The 20038-nt window shown below is 39.0% G+C and overlaps 1 protein-coding gene across 5 annotated transcripts in view; it reads right to left on the bottom strand.

Annotated features, from left to right (window-relative positions):
* Nucleotides 1-2319: 2319 nt before the first annotated feature.
* ICE1 (interactor of little elongation complex ELL subunit 1) overlaps nucleotides 2320-20038 on the bottom strand; it is a 36082-nt gene continuing 18363 nt past the window's right edge. For 3 of the 5 annotated variants that reach the window (XM_026081388.1, XM_026081387.1, XM_026081390.1), the window contains 8 exons: nucleotides 19255-19625; nucleotides 13837-18615; nucleotides 11857-12025; nucleotides 8587-8747; nucleotides 6050-6240; nucleotides 4593-4699; nucleotides 4267-4365; nucleotides 2320-3269 (listed from right to left, as the gene is read on the bottom strand). In XM_026081388.1, the coding sequence (XP_025937173.1) occupies nucleotides 3088-3269; nucleotides 4267-4365; nucleotides 4593-4699; nucleotides 6050-6240; nucleotides 8587-8747; nucleotides 11857-12025; nucleotides 13837-18615; nucleotides 19255-19625 (6059 nt within the window). In that variant the 3' untranslated portion in view covers nucleotides 2320-3087. Of the gene's footprint in view, nucleotides 3270-4266; nucleotides 4366-4592; nucleotides 4700-6049; nucleotides 6241-8586; nucleotides 8748-11856; nucleotides 12026-12647; nucleotides 12739-13836; nucleotides 18616-19254; nucleotides 19626-20038 lie in introns of those variants that run through there. The other 2 variants (XM_026081391.1, XM_026081392.1) reach the window with 2 other exon arrangements.

Below are 20038 nucleotides of genomic sequence, written 5' to 3' on the forward strand. Positions count from 1 at the left end.
TTGCCTTGTGTCCTGTTGCTGGGCACCACTGAAGGCCTTCTTCACCTTGGTCTTTACTGGTAAGACTGGGCTTCAGGAATCCCAAGACCCCAATACTAGAGGGGAAGTCTGGAGCAAGGAAGACTTTCCCTTGGTGAAGGAGGATCAGGTTACGGAACACTTAAACAAACTGGACATTTGCAGTTCATGGGCCCTGATGGGATACAGCCCTGAGTGCTGAGGGAGCTGGCCGATGTCATTGCAAAGTCACTATTATCTTTGAAAGGTCATGGTGGTTGGGAGAGGTTCAAGAGGACTGGAAGAGAGCCAACGTCACTCCTATCTTCAAGGACAGCAAGGAGGATCTGGGGAACTACAGGCTGGTCAGGCTCACCTTGCTTGCTGGAAAGATGATGGAGCAACTAAGCCTGGAAACCATTTCCAAACATGTGAAGGACAGGAAGGTGACTGGGAGTAGTCAGCAGAGATTCACAAAGACAAAATAGTGCTTAACCAATCTGATAGCCTTCTATGATGAGATGACTGGCTTGGTGGATGAGGGGAGAGCAGTGAATGTTGTCTACCTTGACTTTAGTAAGGCTTTCAACACTGTCTCCCCCAACATTATCATTGACAGGCTGAGGAGGTATGGGCTAGGTAAGTGGTCAGTATGATGGACTGAAAACTGTCTGAACTGCCCAGCTCAGAAGGTTGTGATCAGTGGCACAGCATCCAGCTGGAGACCAGTCACTGGTGGTGTCCTCTAGAGGTCGATACTGGGGCCAATACTGTTTAACATCATCATCAGTGACCCAGATGATGAGACTTAATGCAACCTCAGCAAGTCTGCTGATGACATAAAACTGGGAGGAGTGGCTGATACACCAGAGGGCTGTGCCTCAGCACCATGTGTGCTGCATTCAGAGGAACCTTGGCAGGCTGGAGAAATGGGCAGAGAGGAACCTCATGAAGTTCAACAAAAGGAAAATGCAGAGTCCTACACCTGAGGAGGAATAAACCCATGTACCCGTACATGCTGGGGGCCAACCACCTCAAGAGCAACTTTGCAGAAAAGGACCTGGGGGTCCTGGTGGACAACAAGTTGACTGACTCTGATGACAGAGCAGAACGGATGCATGAATTAAGAACTTACTTCTATAGATAAGCAAAAGAAAGCACTAGAGTAAACCAAGCTGATCAGTAACCATTTCATCATTTATAAAATACTTGATCTTGCTATAAGTTTTAAACTGTCAATAGAGGGCATTCCAATCCTTTATTTTGGAGAAATTAAGCTAAAGAAAGTTGCCAAGATTTCATATTTCTCATGAACGTTCAGAAATATTAGCAGATTGATTTTTACTGCCTAAGTGATTGATTTTCCTTCCTGTCAAGAGTCTAGAATAGAAGGCATTAAGATACAAAAGAAGCTCCTGTAAGATTCTGCTCACACCATAAGTAGTTATTAGGTTTTAGGCATTCATCTGAAGTAGATTTAAAACAAATTTGTACAGCAGAATAAGCTAAAGCCTGTATCCAAATTTGAAATATGACACTAGGTGCCCCTGGGCACAGCAGTACCTAGTCCACTAAAACTCTGCAATGAGTGGAAGACTGTTCTTTCTTTAATGAGCAACTCTGCAAGCTCCAGGACAGAACCTCCCAGGGATCACAAAAATGCATCACATGGACTGAGCCCCTGCTGTTCATGCAGAACAACTCAGAAACTGTTCAGAGGAGCAAAAAGTAGACAACTCAGGTGCCCCAAAAACACTTTACAAGGATCAAAAGAGATTGTAAAGAGCTTGCTGCAAATCAAAGGTACTGAACTAACTGAAGACAAGCCTGAAAGCATGGGCCTGCCTGCAAGGACACCATGGGCAGGAGAAAAAATTGAGTGTAAACTGTATGTTGTCTGATTTACTTTGAGTTAAATACTTCATTATCCAATTCACAGCTTTTTTCAGGAGACTAAAAGACTCTCCCCAAAAGGGGTGGGGGAAGGACTGATACATCTCAAAGCTCTGGCTCAGTCCAGGTCCCATTACAATGGGAACCTGTGTTAGCACTGCTCACGCCTTCATATGATTATAGTTAAAAACAAACAAACAAAAAACCAGCACTAACCTAACCCCACCCCTCCCCATACCAGCAGAAAATTCTGAAGAGCTGCAATACAGGCTCTTTCCAGTAGCCAAAACTGCAATGTTATGGGCAGACCTCAGGTCATTTCCTCCTGCCCCCAAAACAGCATGCACTTAAGCTAGAAACAACTGTCCATTCTCAGTCATCTACAACTGATGTTCAAAGTGTATTATTTAAGAGACCAACAAGGACACAGATGTGCTTGTTTCTTTTATTATGAAAGGTACAAAAATGTTGAGTATAGTGAAGCTATCATCAGAAATTTGAACTTTTTTGAACCAACTTTCTATGTACATGCACAAGATTCCTCAAGTGGAACAATATCAAATGTGAAACACATTATCAGAATATACCATATATACAAATTCAGAGATTTAATACCTCTGTTACTCTATACATGATTGTTACATAAAAAGCCAATTCCTACTTGCTTTAAACAAGTATTTTACGTGAGTAGTCTCATCAATTTAATTTAAAACAGAGCAGAACCTGGGCAAAGTCATGCTATCTGAACAATTACTTTATAAATAAAGTACAAAATAATAGAGCAGGTTTCCAGCCAGGCTCAATCTTCTATTGTGGCAAAAAGCCAGCGCTCTAGATTGAGGGAAGACAAACAACAGAAACTATTGACATCAAACCATAAATCTCTCAGGAGAGAAAAAGGTTTCAGATACTGGCTTTCAGATCACTGATGAGTTATCAGGGAAAAGCAAGCCATTTTGCTTTTTTAAAATCCCTCTCCCCTTAAACACAAAGGGGAAATAAAAATAATTGAGCTTGCCTTGTGTCATCAGACATTCAGTAAAACAAAACCAAACCAAACCCAAAGTGCTGTGGGTTTTTTGTTTTACACCCCATTTTTCTCCTGGTTATCTTCTTGGTATTGTTTTTAACTGGAACCAACTACTGCTTAGTAAAATAAGGCACTTCTTCCTTTAGAACAGCCTATTTCCCTAGGTTTTAGCTTAAGTCCATTTTACACACTGAAGTGATTTCAGCTATGCCACTTGTGACAGCAAAAGGGATGCTGTTTAGAGTTGCTGTTTTCCAAGCATGGATGGCCTCAACAATACCTACTGGATTGCTTGAACCCAAGTCACACAGTGAATATATGGCTGCCAGCTGCACACCCCAGGGCACATCTGCAAAGAGTTAACACAAATCAGCTTATGGAAACTTTAACACACAGTAACATTTTGGGGATACCCGAATCAAAAAAAAGAAAAAGAAAAAGACCCCCCCCCCCCCATTTCAGGGATTAGAATAAAATTAAAAAAAAAACAAAAACCCACACACATTAAGAATCAGGATGCCTAAAACCAGATAATAGCAGGTAAAAGTCTGCACACACTTCAATTCCATAACATCTCATTTTATGCTAGCACTCTCCAGTTTTCTGAATTTAGTAGGTTTTCAGTATTTGAAGAGGTCCAAAGGACTTGAGCATCTAGTGATTTTACTCTGATTTAAGGTGGCTAACCTTTATGAAAACAGTCAGGTTTACACAAGAGTCTGATACAGAAACCTCAAGATATATACTACTTACCTGGAGTAACTAGAAACTGGAAGGGAGAGAAGCCACAAAAGTGGTTCAAGACAGCTCCCTGGCATCAACCAATGCTTCACTGCAAAATGAGGCTGAACACGTACTTAACATCCAGAATAACTGAGCAATGTGCCCTTATTTAGGGACAATCCCCTTAGGGCTCTGCTGCCCTTACTGGCTTGCTTCATCCCATAGTGAGGAATTTAGACTGGCTTGCAGCCCTCTACCAATAACAACCCTCTTGCTAGCAGCAACACAACCCCACCAAGAGCCGTTCAGGTAACAAACTAGCAATTCCTGCTCATGTCAAGATCACCGTTTAAGTTATCTGAAGCATCCGATATGCTGTTACGTGAAGCAGCATAATTCCAGGCTGGCTGTATCTGAGTCGTATTACTACATTTTTGTCAGGGAGCAAGTGCTCCATTAACCTTGGAAGAGCCAGGGACTCAAGCTGAAGCCTGTTCTGCACTAACATAAAACTGCAAAAGCAGGCTGTTTTGGCATATGTGTTCTAATTGGTGTGTTTTGTTTACACTGACAGAAATTCATATTGTAGATTTTCCATGAGATTTCCTCTAAACAGACATTACCTTCTTCTTTTGCATGCTGTACAAACAGTCCAATTACAGAGCTAATATTCCTCACAGCAGAAAGATATCCTTCCTTCAAACCTATTTGGCCCAATCGACCTAAAAGAAAAAAAAGTAACATCTCTCAAAACTGAAGTACATGCATGAAAAATTTTTGAAGGGGGGGGGGGGGAAAATCCCCTCTCCTTCCAAAAAAGAAAGGGGGGGGGAAAGGAGGGGCGGGGGAAGGAGCACAAACATTTCAATTCACTTCTCAGGCACCCTGACACTTCCAGAGGTCATACTTATACAAAGTAGAAATTCAACCAAGAATTTAGATTACTTACCAATTAGCCTGAGTGTTGATGCTATCATAGTATCAGGAATGGACTGAACCACTTCAGGAACTTTTCTGTTTTTTATCCACTTATCCATAGAAGGCCAAAGCACTTTGCTGTGGAAGACAAGTGAATTTGAAAATCTGATACTGCACAAAGGGGTGGTGCAAAATTCATGCAATATTTCTTCTATTTATCATCTATTTCCATAATTCCACCTGATTTTAATTCACCTTCTCAGGAAAAAGCTTAACATTCCAAGCATCCACAAGCTCAGTAATGTAAAGAAGCTTTTAAACCCAAACCATCAAAACTGACCTGCTGGAGGAATCATTCCTGTTTAAAATAATATTCCTGATAAAAAACATCTCCATGCCTTTCCCTGCAACATTCTCAACCTTCAGACTTCATACACATCTATGAAATCATATTACTTTCAGGTTTCAGGTCAAGATGTTAGGCAAGCTTCTTATATCAATGGAAAACAATTTGTATGTTACAGATGAGATCTGATACTTGTTTTTATCTAAAAGAACTTGAGATGCAAGATCTTTTCTAACCCTTAAAATGATGCTAGTAGAGCTAAGTTTATCATCAGTACAACTCCACACAGACAGTCAAATCTGAACAGGTTAAGTTAAAATGATATAGCTTTCACTGAAGCCAATTTGTATCAAATCTAGAAGTATTCCACAAAAATGTGGAATATCTGTATCATTAGAAAGCTTGATTATCATCAATTATTCACATTTATTTCATACTAGGTAATTGCAGTTTCACAAACACATTATTTTTGGAGATTCTACTAGTTTAATGTAATCCCTATGTACAAAATAGGTGCTCTCATATAAACGTAGGTATCAAAATGAAGTCTTTCAAACAGAGTCAAGTATGGTAGCAGTCTATGCTCTGGATTATAGGGCTCTAAGAAAGTGTAAAACATTAATTCTAAAACTATGACAATACCTAGACTCAGTTAGTTGTAAAACAACTTCAATAAAGAGGCTTATGGAGGCTGAAATTAGGATAGTAAACTAGTGAAAAGTAACCATACTTTTATTTTTCAGCACCGAAGTAGTGGGTTTCACAAGTTCCACTTTCATTTTTCAGTAACTGGAAAAATCATCAACTAAGTTCAGAGGAAGACAACAAAGCACTTTGCTTTCTTGACAAATAATGCAACTCAAAACCCTTCGCATATAGCCATTTAAAAAAATGAAATCTTTAAGATGGTTCTAATGGGGTTAGTTTATTGGAATAGTACTGTAAAGGTCTACGTTCCTCATTGACCACCCATGCTGTCTTAACAGAAGGCAGACATAAAAACTGTAGCTAGTCTAGGTGTCATCTGGTTACAAAGAAGCATCTATGCAATGTTTTCTTATGTTAAAAGCTAAGTTACAGTCTCTCAAATATTAAAAAATACAGGAAAAGTTAACATTTGAAGAAACTGCTTGCCACAATACCTTATGACATTGTCATGTGTCCAATTCCACTTCAGGTTGGAGCAGAGTAGATCAACAGCAAATATGTACTGCCAAGCATCTTCATTCAGATCTTCTCCATACTGCTCACTCGACTGAAATTCTACTTTTGGACATGACTGCATTTCTAAAAGCAGGCTTGAGACCATAATGCCAGCATCCAAAGATGAACTCTGGAATTTTAACAGATGATTATCTTAATGCATGAAAAATTACCAACCACAAAACACACCATATTTTCTTTACAAATATTTGATTTTGACTGGCTACAGCAACTGCTTTTCTTATTGCAGCTTATCTGACACCATAAATTCAACTTTGGATTTGGCTAAACAAAATAAAACAAACAAAAAAACCCCACCACACACAAGAACCACTCACCACACACCCTCTCCTCTCTCTTTCCACAATTTTGGCATTTTTGTTTGTCTCAATGAAGCCATAGGATCAGAAGAGCCACTTTCCAATGCAAGAAGATGAGACCAGTCCTGCTTAATTTCTGAATTTTTTTTCTTTTAATTATTTCTAAAGCTGAAATTTGTTATTGTTTATTGTTCACTAGCAGCTAATTCCCAAGTAAGCATTTTAAATAAATGAAATAATAATAAAATAAATGTCATGTAAAATAATTCTACTAATTAAACAGCTAGGAAAAGCAAGTAAATTTAAGCACAATCATCCTTTGAAAATCTGAAGTTTTAATAAAAGAGTCTATGCTTACCATGCAAACACAGCAGGTGTTGAGCTTATTTTCTCAGTACATAAGCTCATGTAATCAGCAAGTTCTGCAATGGTATGAGTCACTAAAACGGCATACTTTGACCAAGAATTAAATTCCAATTCTACATAAATTTCACTTTTGTAAGTAGAATAATTTCTCATGAAATCAGATGCATCTCAGTATAAACACACTGTCAACTAAGATCTGACTGAAACTTAACCCTGTATTTCCGCCTAAAAAAAAAAAAAAAAAAAAAAAAAAAAAAAAAAAAAAAAAAAAAAAAACACACAAGGAGCCATGTCATCAGCTCTCATCAATAGAAACTCCTGAGGGCCTTGTCCTCAGCTGCAGTGGCTCTCACATTTCATAGCACACCAAGCCACAAAGCAAGTGGGTAGCATGAGCGCAAAGAATTAACATTTCCAGGAACATTTACTGAGACATACTTAGTGCATCTCTGTCAGCCCGAGATTAAAAGCTGTACCCCAGTAAAAGGGAGAGCACAAGTTCCTGACTAAACAAGGACTGCAGTATTGCCTAACTCTGACAGAACATCAGAGCTTAATGCTACATCCCAACAGTGATTTATCAAAAAAGAAACATGTACAAATCCATGCCTCTCAACTCGCTCCACCATAAGCCTGCACTAGATCAAAAGGCTTAAGGGTTATAATTCCATTAGTACCATATGAAATTCAGAGCTGGTTTTAGAGCTAAAAAAAATTAATGCTTTTCCAGCAGGTACAACACTTAAGAGTCTATGCTGACAGCAGTAAGCCTAGCTGCAGTCCTCAAGGCTAATGTGGAGCAACACACTAGAGGGAACAGAAGAGCTGTAAACCAAGATGGTTTTTGTTCACTTAGTATTTACAGAATTACAGTGCTTCCACTTAGCAAGCCTGGCATTAATATGGGGTCTTTAAAACAAGTGGGGCACTGGCTTTCAAGCAAATATACAGGTCTTACACAATCTCCTTATCCAGAAGCAAAGCATCTCTGGCTTTCCATCTGCACAACATAGATTTGCTCCAACTGATATCAAGCGTCTCTGAATTTTTACTGCAATTCTCATTGCAACATCTCTGTTAGGTAGGAAACATGTGCCTGCCTCAAACTGACAGAAATTAAATGGCTTGCCCAAGATCATACAGGAAGTCCTGGGCTCAAAGACTTAAACCCAAATCACAGAAGTCCTTAGGTCCATAACACTGGTCATCCTTCCTCTACCATCATTTCAAAAAACAGTTTCGCACTGACCATGCAAACTGCTTATGAAATTGGGCTCACTGACATCTTTTGTGGTAAACGGGTGTTTACAATCTCCCAGAGAGAAAGATCATGAGTAAGAAGACAGGCTTATCTTGGAAAAAAAAAAAATCTGAGAAAGACAATTACCAATTACATGGTGAACTAGAGAAGACAGAAAAGCCTAATGCATATTTAGCAAAAATATTCAAGGAATATCAGAATCCCAGTTCCATACAGGAACAGAACACAACCCTATTCCCTGGATCAAGAACACACCAGTCAAAGTTTAAAAACAATGCTTACTTCAAGTGTTTAATAGAAAGATTATATTTAACGTGTATAAGAAGAAGAGTGTTGTATTCTAATAGGGTTCAGACATCCACAGGAAAAAGCCTGAAGCAGCATTAGTTGTGCAACTGTACAATCTCTATGGGAGATTCACTGGGCATCTTCACACCCTTCATCAGTAGCAAGTTATTTGATTTGACTCAGCTAGCAAGGCGACCAATGATGAAAAAAAGCTGACACTGACAGTGAAAGCAGAAATTACCTGTTCCCAGTTGAGATAAGCACTCAAACAGGCCAGCACCTCGTCCTTGACACGCTGCCTGATAACTAATTGCATAGCTTTGTTAATCACACCTTGGAAGCAAAATATGTCAGGCCACATATTTGTGATAAATAAAATCAATTTCTCTGAGTCTGGAAAGTCTAAGAGAAAAGAAAGAATAAAGCAAGTTTTAAAATATTTAAAAAGAAAACAAAACAGGCTCAGACATTAAAAGCTAGTACATTCTACAGCAAGGTAACTAGCAGAGAAGGCCCAAAAGTCACGTGCCAACTGCAACCCAAGAAAGGGAACGCATACTAGCACATATCTCAGTCCCGAGAATAAACCAGCAAACAACAACAAAAACCACCACTCCCCAAACCACCTCCCCCATTGTAATTATACTCCTTTTTGAAAAGAAAGATGTTTTAGTCTAGAAGGCAGGCATGGCTTCACTGGACTTTTCTGTTGAAGGACAGCACCCTTGTTCCCTTTGGCTTCTGAGATTAGTCTCACTTCATCATCCTTACCCTACTTTAGTTCACCTAGGAGAGTGGTCTTGGAGCACAGGAATTGGATTCTTTTAGGAGTAAATTAAAATAGAAGATACCATCCAGGAGCCTAGGTATTACACTCCCGCAAAAAATGAATACTCAGATCATTGGACCAAACTAGAGCTAGTCCAAAAGAAAAAATCCTGAGATGTGTAATATGAACATCAGATCTTCAGTACAGATCCACACAACTTGCTAATATCTCTTACACATACACCTATGGAATCAACATATGTAAAAACTTTTTTTTCCAAAGTTCTTTGGAACTTTCATAAAATGCATACATGAAATTTGACCCTGCTCAGCAATTTTCCCAAATTATATGCAAGTTACTTTATATGAAGGATGCACATCAAAATTCCTATTTCCACAAACACAATGTGTGCTACTGATACAGTTGAAGAAATCTTACTCATGAAATTAATTCAGAGCAGGTATCTGAGCACAATCACATTCAATTCAAGCTAGAAGTCATTAAAGTCCAGTTCTTTCCTCTTAGGCACCTGCTTCTCCTCCTACCCATCAAAACCCCTGTGTTTCAGAGCACATCAACCGTGGTTTCTACAGAGTTCGAACACTTGCAATGAAGAAACAAATGCATGTTTTGGTCTTCAGTAGAGGGTAGAACGTGCATAATTAGCTACGAGGGAAAGTTGAAATGAAAGGTGCATACAATACATTGTGCTATGAAAGACTGTATCCAGAACTACAAAAATAAGAAAAGATAAAATTCCAGGCCATCTAAGGGAAGCTCACAGATCCTTCTGAACGCTAGAACAGAGATCTTCCAGGCAAAATACTACTAAAATAGGTGGTGAGTGTATAGACAGCAAGGAGTTAAAAAGTGCATTGGAACAAGCAAGAATAAAATGTTACTTTCAAGTATGAAATGCTATATATACACACTCAGAAAACTATCGTCACAACTAAGAGCTACAGAACCAGCAAAGATTAGCAAGCTAAATGCATGTCCCCTCTTCAGTTCAGCACAGCTGTTGCATTTTCAGAAATTGCTTAAGAACTGGACAGCACACAAAAATACAGTAATGTTTCTTGGTTTGATGTATTCAGTAATGTCATTTTACAAATGACATTAAACTATGAAGAAGCAACCTAATTTAGAGTTATTTAAGGTACAACACTTGAAAGGGAAACAGAACAAAAATGGATAGAAAAGTCAAGGGAACAGATGATGCAAATCTAAAGAGATTGTACTGACTGCTCATAGTTAGTCTGGCAACTGCATAGCTGGTACATAGCTTGCAGTTGTGTCGCTAAGATTCTGATGACAGTTAATATATGAAACCGTATGAAAGAAAACTTTAAAATGAACACACTATCATATAAAATATATATATATATATAAAAATATATTTATAACTGTGCACCATCAAAAGATTAGATTAAAATAAAAATAAAATAAAAATCACAGAACATCCACAACAGGAATTTAAGGCAATTCAAAGTATAGAACAGAAAATCATTCAACAATGCATGCAATATACGCATTTAGTCACTGAAGTTTGGGTCTTAAAAAAATAAATAAATAAAAAAATTTAACAACATTAACATTTGCAAGAGCCCATAAAAAGACAAAAGTACCAAGCTACCACAAAATAAAAGGATCAATTATTAAGTTAGACTAACAAAGGCCTCTGTCAAATAATAGTTTTAATACCGCACCATGTTAGAGACTGTTACCAGGAAAAGAGCGAAAGGAGAATTACGATGGACTGCATGAAGGATAGAAAAGCAGCTAAGAAAACAAGAAGAGTTCNAAAAAAAAAAAAAAAAAGAGATACTTAAGAAATCAAAAAAATCACAATTCTTAATTCAAGTAAAAGAAGGAAAAAAAATAGACAGGGATGTTATATGGAAGATAACCACTAACTTTGCTTCCCATAAAACCAAAAGTTGTTGCATTTTGTTTCTCAGGCTCTCAATTTTAGTTTTCTCTTAGTTTGGCACACAGATGCCAATATACTATTTTTGAGCCCTAGATGGCTTGGTATTTTCAAATTAATTTAAGTCCTTCCAGAATCAAGACAGACTCTTAAATTAGTACAGTGATAGTATGTACGTATTACCTGTGTTACTCCATCACTCAAGAGAATGGAAACACAGGGAGACAACATAACTCTCAATGAAGGGAAACTTCAGATAATGGAAAGTATTAAAACTTTAAGGAGTACATGTTGTATAAATGGACTGGTTTTGGTCCAGGAATTGCCTGACCCCTGGCACTGTTTTAAGCCAAGACATGTTTTATCACACTTGCTTTCTGAATCAGTGCATGCTTACTTAATAGCAATTAAAAAAGCCATTAATAAGCAGAAAGTAGAGAATTCCCTGGACTCACAGTACTATCTTGGGGGTGACAGGGCAAAAAATGAAAGCAAAGAGGATCCTAAATCAAATATTTAAAAGAAAAAAAAGAAAGAAAGAAAGAAAGAAAAAAAAAATCAAGCAAAAGAGCAAAGACTACTAAAAGCCCAAGCCATCACCACAAACATGAACAGAGATACAGATGTGGATGAACTGGGAGAAGGGAAATTATTTCTAGAATTTTCTGTACTTTCTGCACTGTGAACCAAAGGTCCAAGAAAAATGACCCTTTCACAAAAGGAAAAACACTCCACAAATATAATCATTCTGGAACACCATAGCAAAGATGCACAGCATGCTTGAGACACAATATTGCTAATACATACTATACCTTCTTTAAGTAAGCTATAGCAGAATAGGCGGGCTCTTTCCAAGTCTCCCAGCTGCCGACAAATTCCTACATAAACTCTACAGAGCGCCTGAGTGAAATTGCAATTTGAAGCGGTCTTCCGAGTCTTGAGTTTATTGAGAACAGTGCGCAGCAGTGACTCTGCTAAATGCTGTAAGGTACAAAAAAAAATTTGTCATACTACACTAGAGAATATAGTAAAGAGAATTACTGTTTTATTTGCAAAACTACTGTTTGCATACTAATAAAAATGCACATGATTAAATCAGAAAACTAGCAAAGAAAAAAATATAACCAAAGCGAGGAGTGACTTCCCAGAGCAAATGTACCCTAAGCAGATGCAGAACAGGACTACTATTCTTTAAATAAGGATTGCTAAGGTAACATGACTAAAAAGCTCTTTAAAAAGGAAAAAAAAAAAAAAAAAAGCACAGAGGAACAGTGACAGGCAGAGGAACCCCAATAACCTAATCCAAGCAAACAAAGCACCCTGACTTGGCTGCTCCCGGGGCCGTCACAGGAACACAGACATCCCATTGCCTGCCTGTGAAACTCACCAGCCCAGTCAGCAGCAGAGGGTCCCCAGATCACCTTACAGACTGAGCGGGGGGGTTACTGTCTACAGGATTCATTATGGGATGTGCAAGGGAGGAACAATTTGGGATTATGCAAGACTTGCTATAGGATGTTAAAGGCAAGGACTAAAGGGACAGAGTAGGATGAGAGGCTTGGGGAACCAGGTGTTGGAGAGGACACAAGCCTAGGCCAGATACCTGCAGACACCATGGGGTCTGAGGGTTGGCTGCTGAAGAAACTAGAAGGTCCAAACCAGCTACTGGAGAGATGTGTGGGATGTGTGTGTGCCTGTGTATAAAACAAGTGGGGAAGATCAAAGGTCAGCTACTGTACAGACTGAATGTCTAAGGCCAGCTACTACAGGGATCCATACTGTATGTATGTATGTATGTATGTATGTATACATTTTCTACTACCAGGCTTTCATCTTGATGATCTAGAGGAGGAAACCAGATCAGGCCATTTGTGCTGTTCATGTTTGTGTGAGTGATGCTGTCTGTGTTTAGCTGTGCACATATGTATACAGGTTTCATGTGCACAGGCACCTATTGGGAGTACATGCTCAGCCTCACTACTCCCTGAACCTGGGAACACAGAGCTGCAGCAGTCTCACTTCTATCAGGCTACCAGATTCTGCAGCTCCTAACACAGACACCCTGAGAAGTTGGTAAGCAGCTTTTTTTTGAGTGCTCAGAATACTAATCTAACTCAGTCTGCTTAATTACTTTTGAGAACTGAAAACAGGGCAAAATGCTGTCATGTGTCAGTTGGTAAACTGCTCTGCTGCAGACTTCAAACTATCTTTGAGAACGATAGGGCAACCAAAGCGAATTWTTTCAACTCTGATGCAAAACAAATTCTGAGAAACAAACTAATGAAAGATTTCTCCAATAACATTTGTTTGAATATCTTAATGTAACATGCTAATCAAGGTGAATATGGAATGAAAGGGTATGCCACTATTCTATATCATATACATATATGTATATTTATTTTTATATATGTATATCTTATATCTCCTTCTTATTTAATTGAAAAAAGATGCATCAAATTTCACACTTTGAGAAGAAAACTCATTCTATAGCTAATTCTACTAGCTACAAAAATGCTGTAGAGTTAAAACAAAATGCCTTATGAAAATATCAGGGAAGCAAACATATTTACAAGTGTAGTTTTGCATCTTGGACACCACTGAACCGTGATTTCTTGTGCTATTTTAAGTTTTATATTTGTTAAGCTTACACAAGTTTAGAATACACTTGATAACCTTTCAAGACTACACTTCGGCACAACAGGTTGCCTGATTGATTGAGAGTTTAACCACTGCACACTTATACTCCTTTCATCTGCACAGAAGTCATTATTCAAATACAAAATGCTACATACCTTGTTTGTGATCCCAAATTCATAGACAACTTCTTTCTCTTCATCTGTCATTACTGGAATCTTTGAGATATTACCCACATATATATGACTTCGAATAACAGGTAACAAGTCAAAACAGGATTCAGCAATTTTCTTCAATGCCACAGTAACTATCTGGCAATCAGTATCAATAACCTTCTTTACTGGTAAAGACACTTCTGAAATGGAACTGTGTGCTGAATCACCAATTTCACAGCTCTCGACATGCAAAGGCCCCTGCACTTCAGACATTTTATTTTCGGTAGTTCTGATAGCAGCAATGTCACTGGGTTCCAGCTTTGGTGGTTCTCTGTCCAATCTCAGCCTCTTTGCACTTCTTGGCATAGATATTGGCATTAAAGTCCTTTTCCCAAGATGATTCAATGAGCTGGAAAACAACTGCTGATTTTGCATGTCTTTGTGTTGTTCTTTGCTACTGTCAGACTTCAAATTGCCCCCAGTTTTAACAAAAGCAGTCGATGTAGATGCAATTGCTTTGAATCCACCTATTTGAGTCACAGGTCCTGGCAAATTTTGGCCATCTGAAAGGGCACTGCGGTTAAGCTGAATATTGCCTTTCAAAATGTTTAGGGTTCTTGCCCTTGCAGATAGCTCTGGATACATAGTGTCCAGTATTTTCACAGAGTTCTCCTGAGCAACAACTGGAGCAGTACTATCAGCTGCAAACAGAGGAAATCTTCCTGGAACGGGAAGTGCATGCTTTGGAATGGAAGTACAAAATTTCAAAGGTGAAGAGAGAATTCTTCTACCTACTGCCATTTCTGAAGGAGACGGAGGGGAAAATAAAAGGGCAGATTTGACTGTTGGAGTATTTGTCAACGGAGACATAAGAGGAGGAACAGGAGTTTCACGTAGTGGGGATATCAGGTCATCAAGAGGAGAAAGCAAGGAGGATCGACCAGATGAAGTCATTACTGGGGAGGCAGAATACACAGCTCTTGGAGGAGTAGCAAGCAAAGGCAGTAGCAAAGGGGGCAGAGGAGGACCCATCTCCTGCCTAATTTTATTTATAATCTCGGGTGAGTATTTTGTTGGCACAGACGTATCGGCATTTGCAAGAACTGGTTGAGTCAGTTTAACTTTCAGGGTTTTTCTTCCTTTACCTCGAAACAGCCTCTTTGATAGCCTGCCATGCATTACTTGGACAGCTGTCTTGGTTGAAACAGTCAAGACTTCAGATGGTTCTTGCACTTTGCTCTTCAATTTATTGCTCTTTTCGAGAGCAACATCCACACAAGATCCTAACTCCAATATGCATGGCTTTTCAAATGTTGCTTTTTGCAACTCGGAAGGCTGGCTGACTGTCTGAGAATTACATACTGCATCAGATAGGGTGGGATTTGGAAGACGCTTGACTGAAAAGTTTTTTCCACCACTACTCAGAAAGTCCTTCTGAGGACAAGAGGTACAACTGCAACAACAAGGCGGCTGAAAACCACCTAGCATAACATCAGTGTTGTTGTCTCTCAAGTTGCAAATAGTGAGAGTTTGATCACGATTATATTCTTCAAACACTGATACCCCTATATCAACACTCTGTAACAGATTTTGCTCCACATTCGACTGAAGTTTTCCAGAATCATTTACTTCTAAGAAATTGCTAGGTGCTAACATTCTTGTATTTAATTTACTGTTTTTTACAGCCACTCTGTATGTTTCTGAGAATGTCGTTAACATCTGGCATAGCGGTAACCTATATTTTGGAGCACTTTGCATTGCAAGGCTTTCTTTTGAAGTTCCAGCTTTTATCAGACTTTCCTCATTGCCATGCACCCACTCAGCAGTATTAGAATCTCCCCTACATTCACAGGCACCCTCAGTATTTTCAGAGGTCTCTAATAAAAGCTCTCTTTCCATAGATAAGTCTTCAGGATAGTCCTCCCCAACCAAACATGACAACTCATTTACAGTACTTGAAGAGGTGTCAGTTTGACAGCGTGCATCCATATCTGCTACAGGATCTGCTTTTAAACCACTAACCATCACAGTGTTTCTTGGGTGCGCTATTGAATGAAATTCACATACTTGGTAATCAGCATCAGCAACTGCACCAGTTTCCACAGCATCCACCACAGTTGTCCTGGAAGCTCTCAGTTTCTCTCTGAACACTGGATCACAGTCGGACCATTTCACATACCTGACTTTTTGTAAGGGACAGTCCTCCTCTTCAGATTCATTGCTCTGCTCCGGGATTTCAAAAGCATTTTTAGACCTTTTACTGTCACTTTTCTCAGGTGTCTCAACCCTGTCCAATTCTTTGCTTTTTCCCCCAGCTGTTAGTTCATCAGTTCTAGACTGATCTGTACCAGCTTCCCACACAGAAGTCTTGCATCCTAATTCTTCACAAAGAAGCTTTTGGAAACAGAAGTTAGAGGAGTTTGCATCCAGGATCTGTGTTTCTACTGACGGCTGAGGTTCTTCATCTACTGTCTGTTCCTCCTCACCTGGAATTTCCACTTCATTTTCATGCGTGTATTCACTCCCAGGGCAGTCCAGTTCTTTGCATGCATTCTCTTTTTCAGTAGGTAAAATCTCAGAACCCTCTTCCAAGCTTGCCGAAGAGCAGTTGAACACACTATGCATAACATCCTTTTTATCTCCCCCATTTTTCCATATATGGGCAGAAGCAGCATTTTCTGTGAAATTAGTTTCAAACCTGCCAACTTTCTGAAGACTGAAATTTAGATCAGTAGGCACTGTGGATTCCAAGCCAATTTTCATTTGAACAGGAGGATCCGTTTCTTCAGTATTTATACAGCCTGTCTCCAAGACCTCTTGAGCAGACAGAGTCAATCCACTGTTAAAATCTTTTTCTGAAGTAGCCTGGCATATGATCTCTGAAATGTTATTTCTCTTCTTCACAATACTCTCTTCACAGAGAAGTGAACTGGGACAGGTCTCAATCATCACTTCCTTGCTTTGCTTATTTAATTCCCCTTCTATTTCACTACATTTAAAATTTTCAGTTACCGAGAACCGGTTTACACATTTTGCAAACTGTGCCTGAGAAATAAGTTTGCTTTCTACTAAGACAGATTGGATGGTATCCACTTTCTCTGTTTCTAACAGCTCACTGCTTTCCCCTCCAAAATCTTCTGGTTTAACTTTGAATTCAGTCTCTTGAGATTCAATCACTTTTAAGTTCTGAGTTCTGGAAAACCCACATTCTAATGTACTACACATGTTTTCAGCTTGTTTCATTTCACCATTTCTTTCTGTAAAATCTAACACAGGTGAGACATACTTAGCTACACCATTTTCTGCATCGGTAATGCATGCTGTCTTTGGTAGGGCCAGTGCACTTTTCAAGTCTGACTTTTTTTGCAACAAATTATTATCTTTTTCTCCCTGGTGTGGCTTAACTTTTAAAGATTCCCCCTCCTCTACATTTAATAATACTCCTTTTTCTGCTCTGTGAAGTAATTCTGATGATTCAGCTATTTCTGGAACATTTTCTTTGTTCAGTTTCAGGGCTGGGTCAATAGTGTCAGGTTTGGTAGTATTCACCTCTTGAATTTTGAGCTGTTCATCATCTTTTGGAATGGATGAGCAAGGAATTCTGTCCACATCTATGTTTTTGCCTGCATCATCTACATACAATGAATTTCTGATTCCTTCAGTAGCTGAAGTCTCCAGTTTGTACTCTTCATCCACTTTACATTTTTTTGTATATACACATTGCTTCTTCAGTATCGCTTCACTGTCATGTTTTATTTCAGAGCACTGAGAGTGAGCAGAGATCTCAATAGCTCCAGTGTCTACCTCAGTCTCCATACCTCTTTTCTCCCCATCACACTGTATTACCAGGTCTTCAGCATGTTCTGCTTCAGAGAAGAATTCAGAATTACTGCAATCAGACTGTATGCTTTCAGAGAGCTTCCTCTCATTATTTGCCTTTGCATAGAGTCCTTTTATCTGTGTTGCAGCTGTTACTTCCTCTCCAATTATCATTTGTTCTGTGTTTTCTTCTGTGTCACTTGCCATATTATTTACTTTGGCTACATTTTTGAATTCATTTTCAACTACTTCATTTTCTGTCAACACATTAGATTTCTCCTCAGAATCTTCACTTTGAAGCACAAAGATGCCTTGCTCAGGTGGCAAGTGAACAACATTTTCAGGAATGGATACTGCCCTGGGAGTTTCTCTCTCTCCTGATAAACCATCTCCTGCCTTCATTAACTCACCATGGTTTTCATGCTTACCCTCATAATCAACAGCTCCAATTAAGACTGCATTCCCCTCTTTTTGCTCTACCTCACTACATTTCTCCATCCAATTCTGAGGCTGGAAATCACATAACATACAAACAGTTGAGAAGGTTCCATATTCACTGGGCATGTCCTCAATRTCTCCTCTCTCTTCTGCAATGGCTTTTAATTTATGTGCTGTTACTTTGGTTCGTCCTCTCTTCTCAGTTTCCATAGTCTCAGAATTCTCCTCCAAAAGCTCTTTGTTAGCTTCCATGTTCATAATTAAAATAGCCGCCTCAGGTTGCTTTGTTACAGCACCTCTCTCCTCCTTGCTTAGCATCTTCGGACCAATATGAACAATCTTTTCATTACTTCTCAGGTTACCTGAGATTCCTGCATCAAGACCATGCAGAGACTCTTCACTCAGACTGAATACATTACATCTCTGAGGCTGAACTCTGTCTTCTTCTAAAATACCCTCCGCTGCAGAAACACTGCAGTCAACTTCTTCATCACTGGAATCCGTGACATCTCCAAACAATACATCCTTCAATTAAAAATACAAAGAAGTTAATTTTCCTGAAGTCCCATATCAATTCGAAGACCTGTACTTCTCTAAACAAATACACTGGCCCAACACACAGTGATTTAGAGATACTAAGGCTGATCAGTAGAAATAAATCCCTCTCCATCATTGCTTTTCATAGCAAATGGAAAGCACCTTTGTGAAACAGGAATGTTTGAAATTTTTTTTTTTTTTGGTACTCTTAGAATGTAAATCAGTAGGCAAAGAAAAGTGAATAGTTTTTCCTCGACTTTCAAAATTTGAGTTTGTTACTAAAGCCATGCTTATGCCCCCCCCACCCCCAAAAAATCAGGATTGTAAGTCTGTAGCACTGGGAAAAGAAGTTATAACAGCAGTTGAGACACCATCAACTTTGTTTTAAATATACTTCAGAAAACTATGTTTTGCTTCTTTCCACAAGCAGTATACTACAGAGATCAGAAAAACGTATACATTTAGATCTAAACACAGACACACAGACCTCTTCGGTGCACAGGAGTAAGTAACACTGATTCTCAACAACCCTCCCCTCCAAGAAAAAAAACAAGCATTCCAAATTGTTATTTTTGCACTAGTTGTAAGACTGAGTTAGTGCCAATTCAGACACATCCTGAAACTCACCTGTGTAGCTAGTGGTGAAAGTTGCACTGGAGAAAGCAGAGCAGGGAGAGGCCTGGCCCAATTCAATATATCTATCACGTTTCCACCTGGGCTTTTTTGCTCCTGATCAGAAAAGTCTGAACTGCTGTGTGTCCCTTCTGTCTGTACCATCACATCTATAGTTTTGTCCTCACAAAAAGCACTATCATTAGCACAACCTTGCAGACTTTCTTCAGTAGTCCTGTTTTCAAGATGGTCATCTCCAAAAGGCTCCGTACCCACTCGAAGCTGCATGGCTGTTACAGAATTTTGCTTTTCAACACTTTCTAGCGAAGAATGCCAAGGTAGCACTTTGTCAGACTTCCTCATCTTTTGGTGGGTTTGTACAGTTTCTAGGAAACAAAAATATTGTTAAGAAATTAATATATTTTCCCCTACTTTCCTAATACTTCAAAGTAATAAAACTGCATTACCACTTTTTCAAGTGATGGTCCCATAGACTGTAGTAAGAAGCACTTAAAGTCTTTTTCAGAAATATTTTCCATACAGAGATCAGATGTTATTATTCACAAATATTTCTTCTTCCATGCAAAAGATATGTGAAGGTACAAAGAGCTTCCCCACATGGACCACCTTCTGCCTTGGACCACTGAAACCATTCTTCACAACTCTTCCAGTCAGGAAAAGCAATACTGGGTCAGGCCAGAGGTCCATACAGCTCAATGTTTTGTTTCCAGTTTTAGCCTAGTAACCGACACTCAGTAAAAGCAGGATAAGCATGCAGGGACATTCCCCATTCACCCTT

This window comes from Apteryx rowi, unplaced genomic scaffold, assembly GCF_003343035.1.
Source record: "Apteryx rowi isolate R43461 unplaced genomic scaffold, aptRow1 scaffold_549, whole genome shotgun sequence".
Taxonomy (NCBI): Eukaryota; Metazoa; Chordata; class Aves; order Apterygiformes; family Apterygidae; genus Apteryx; species Apteryx rowi.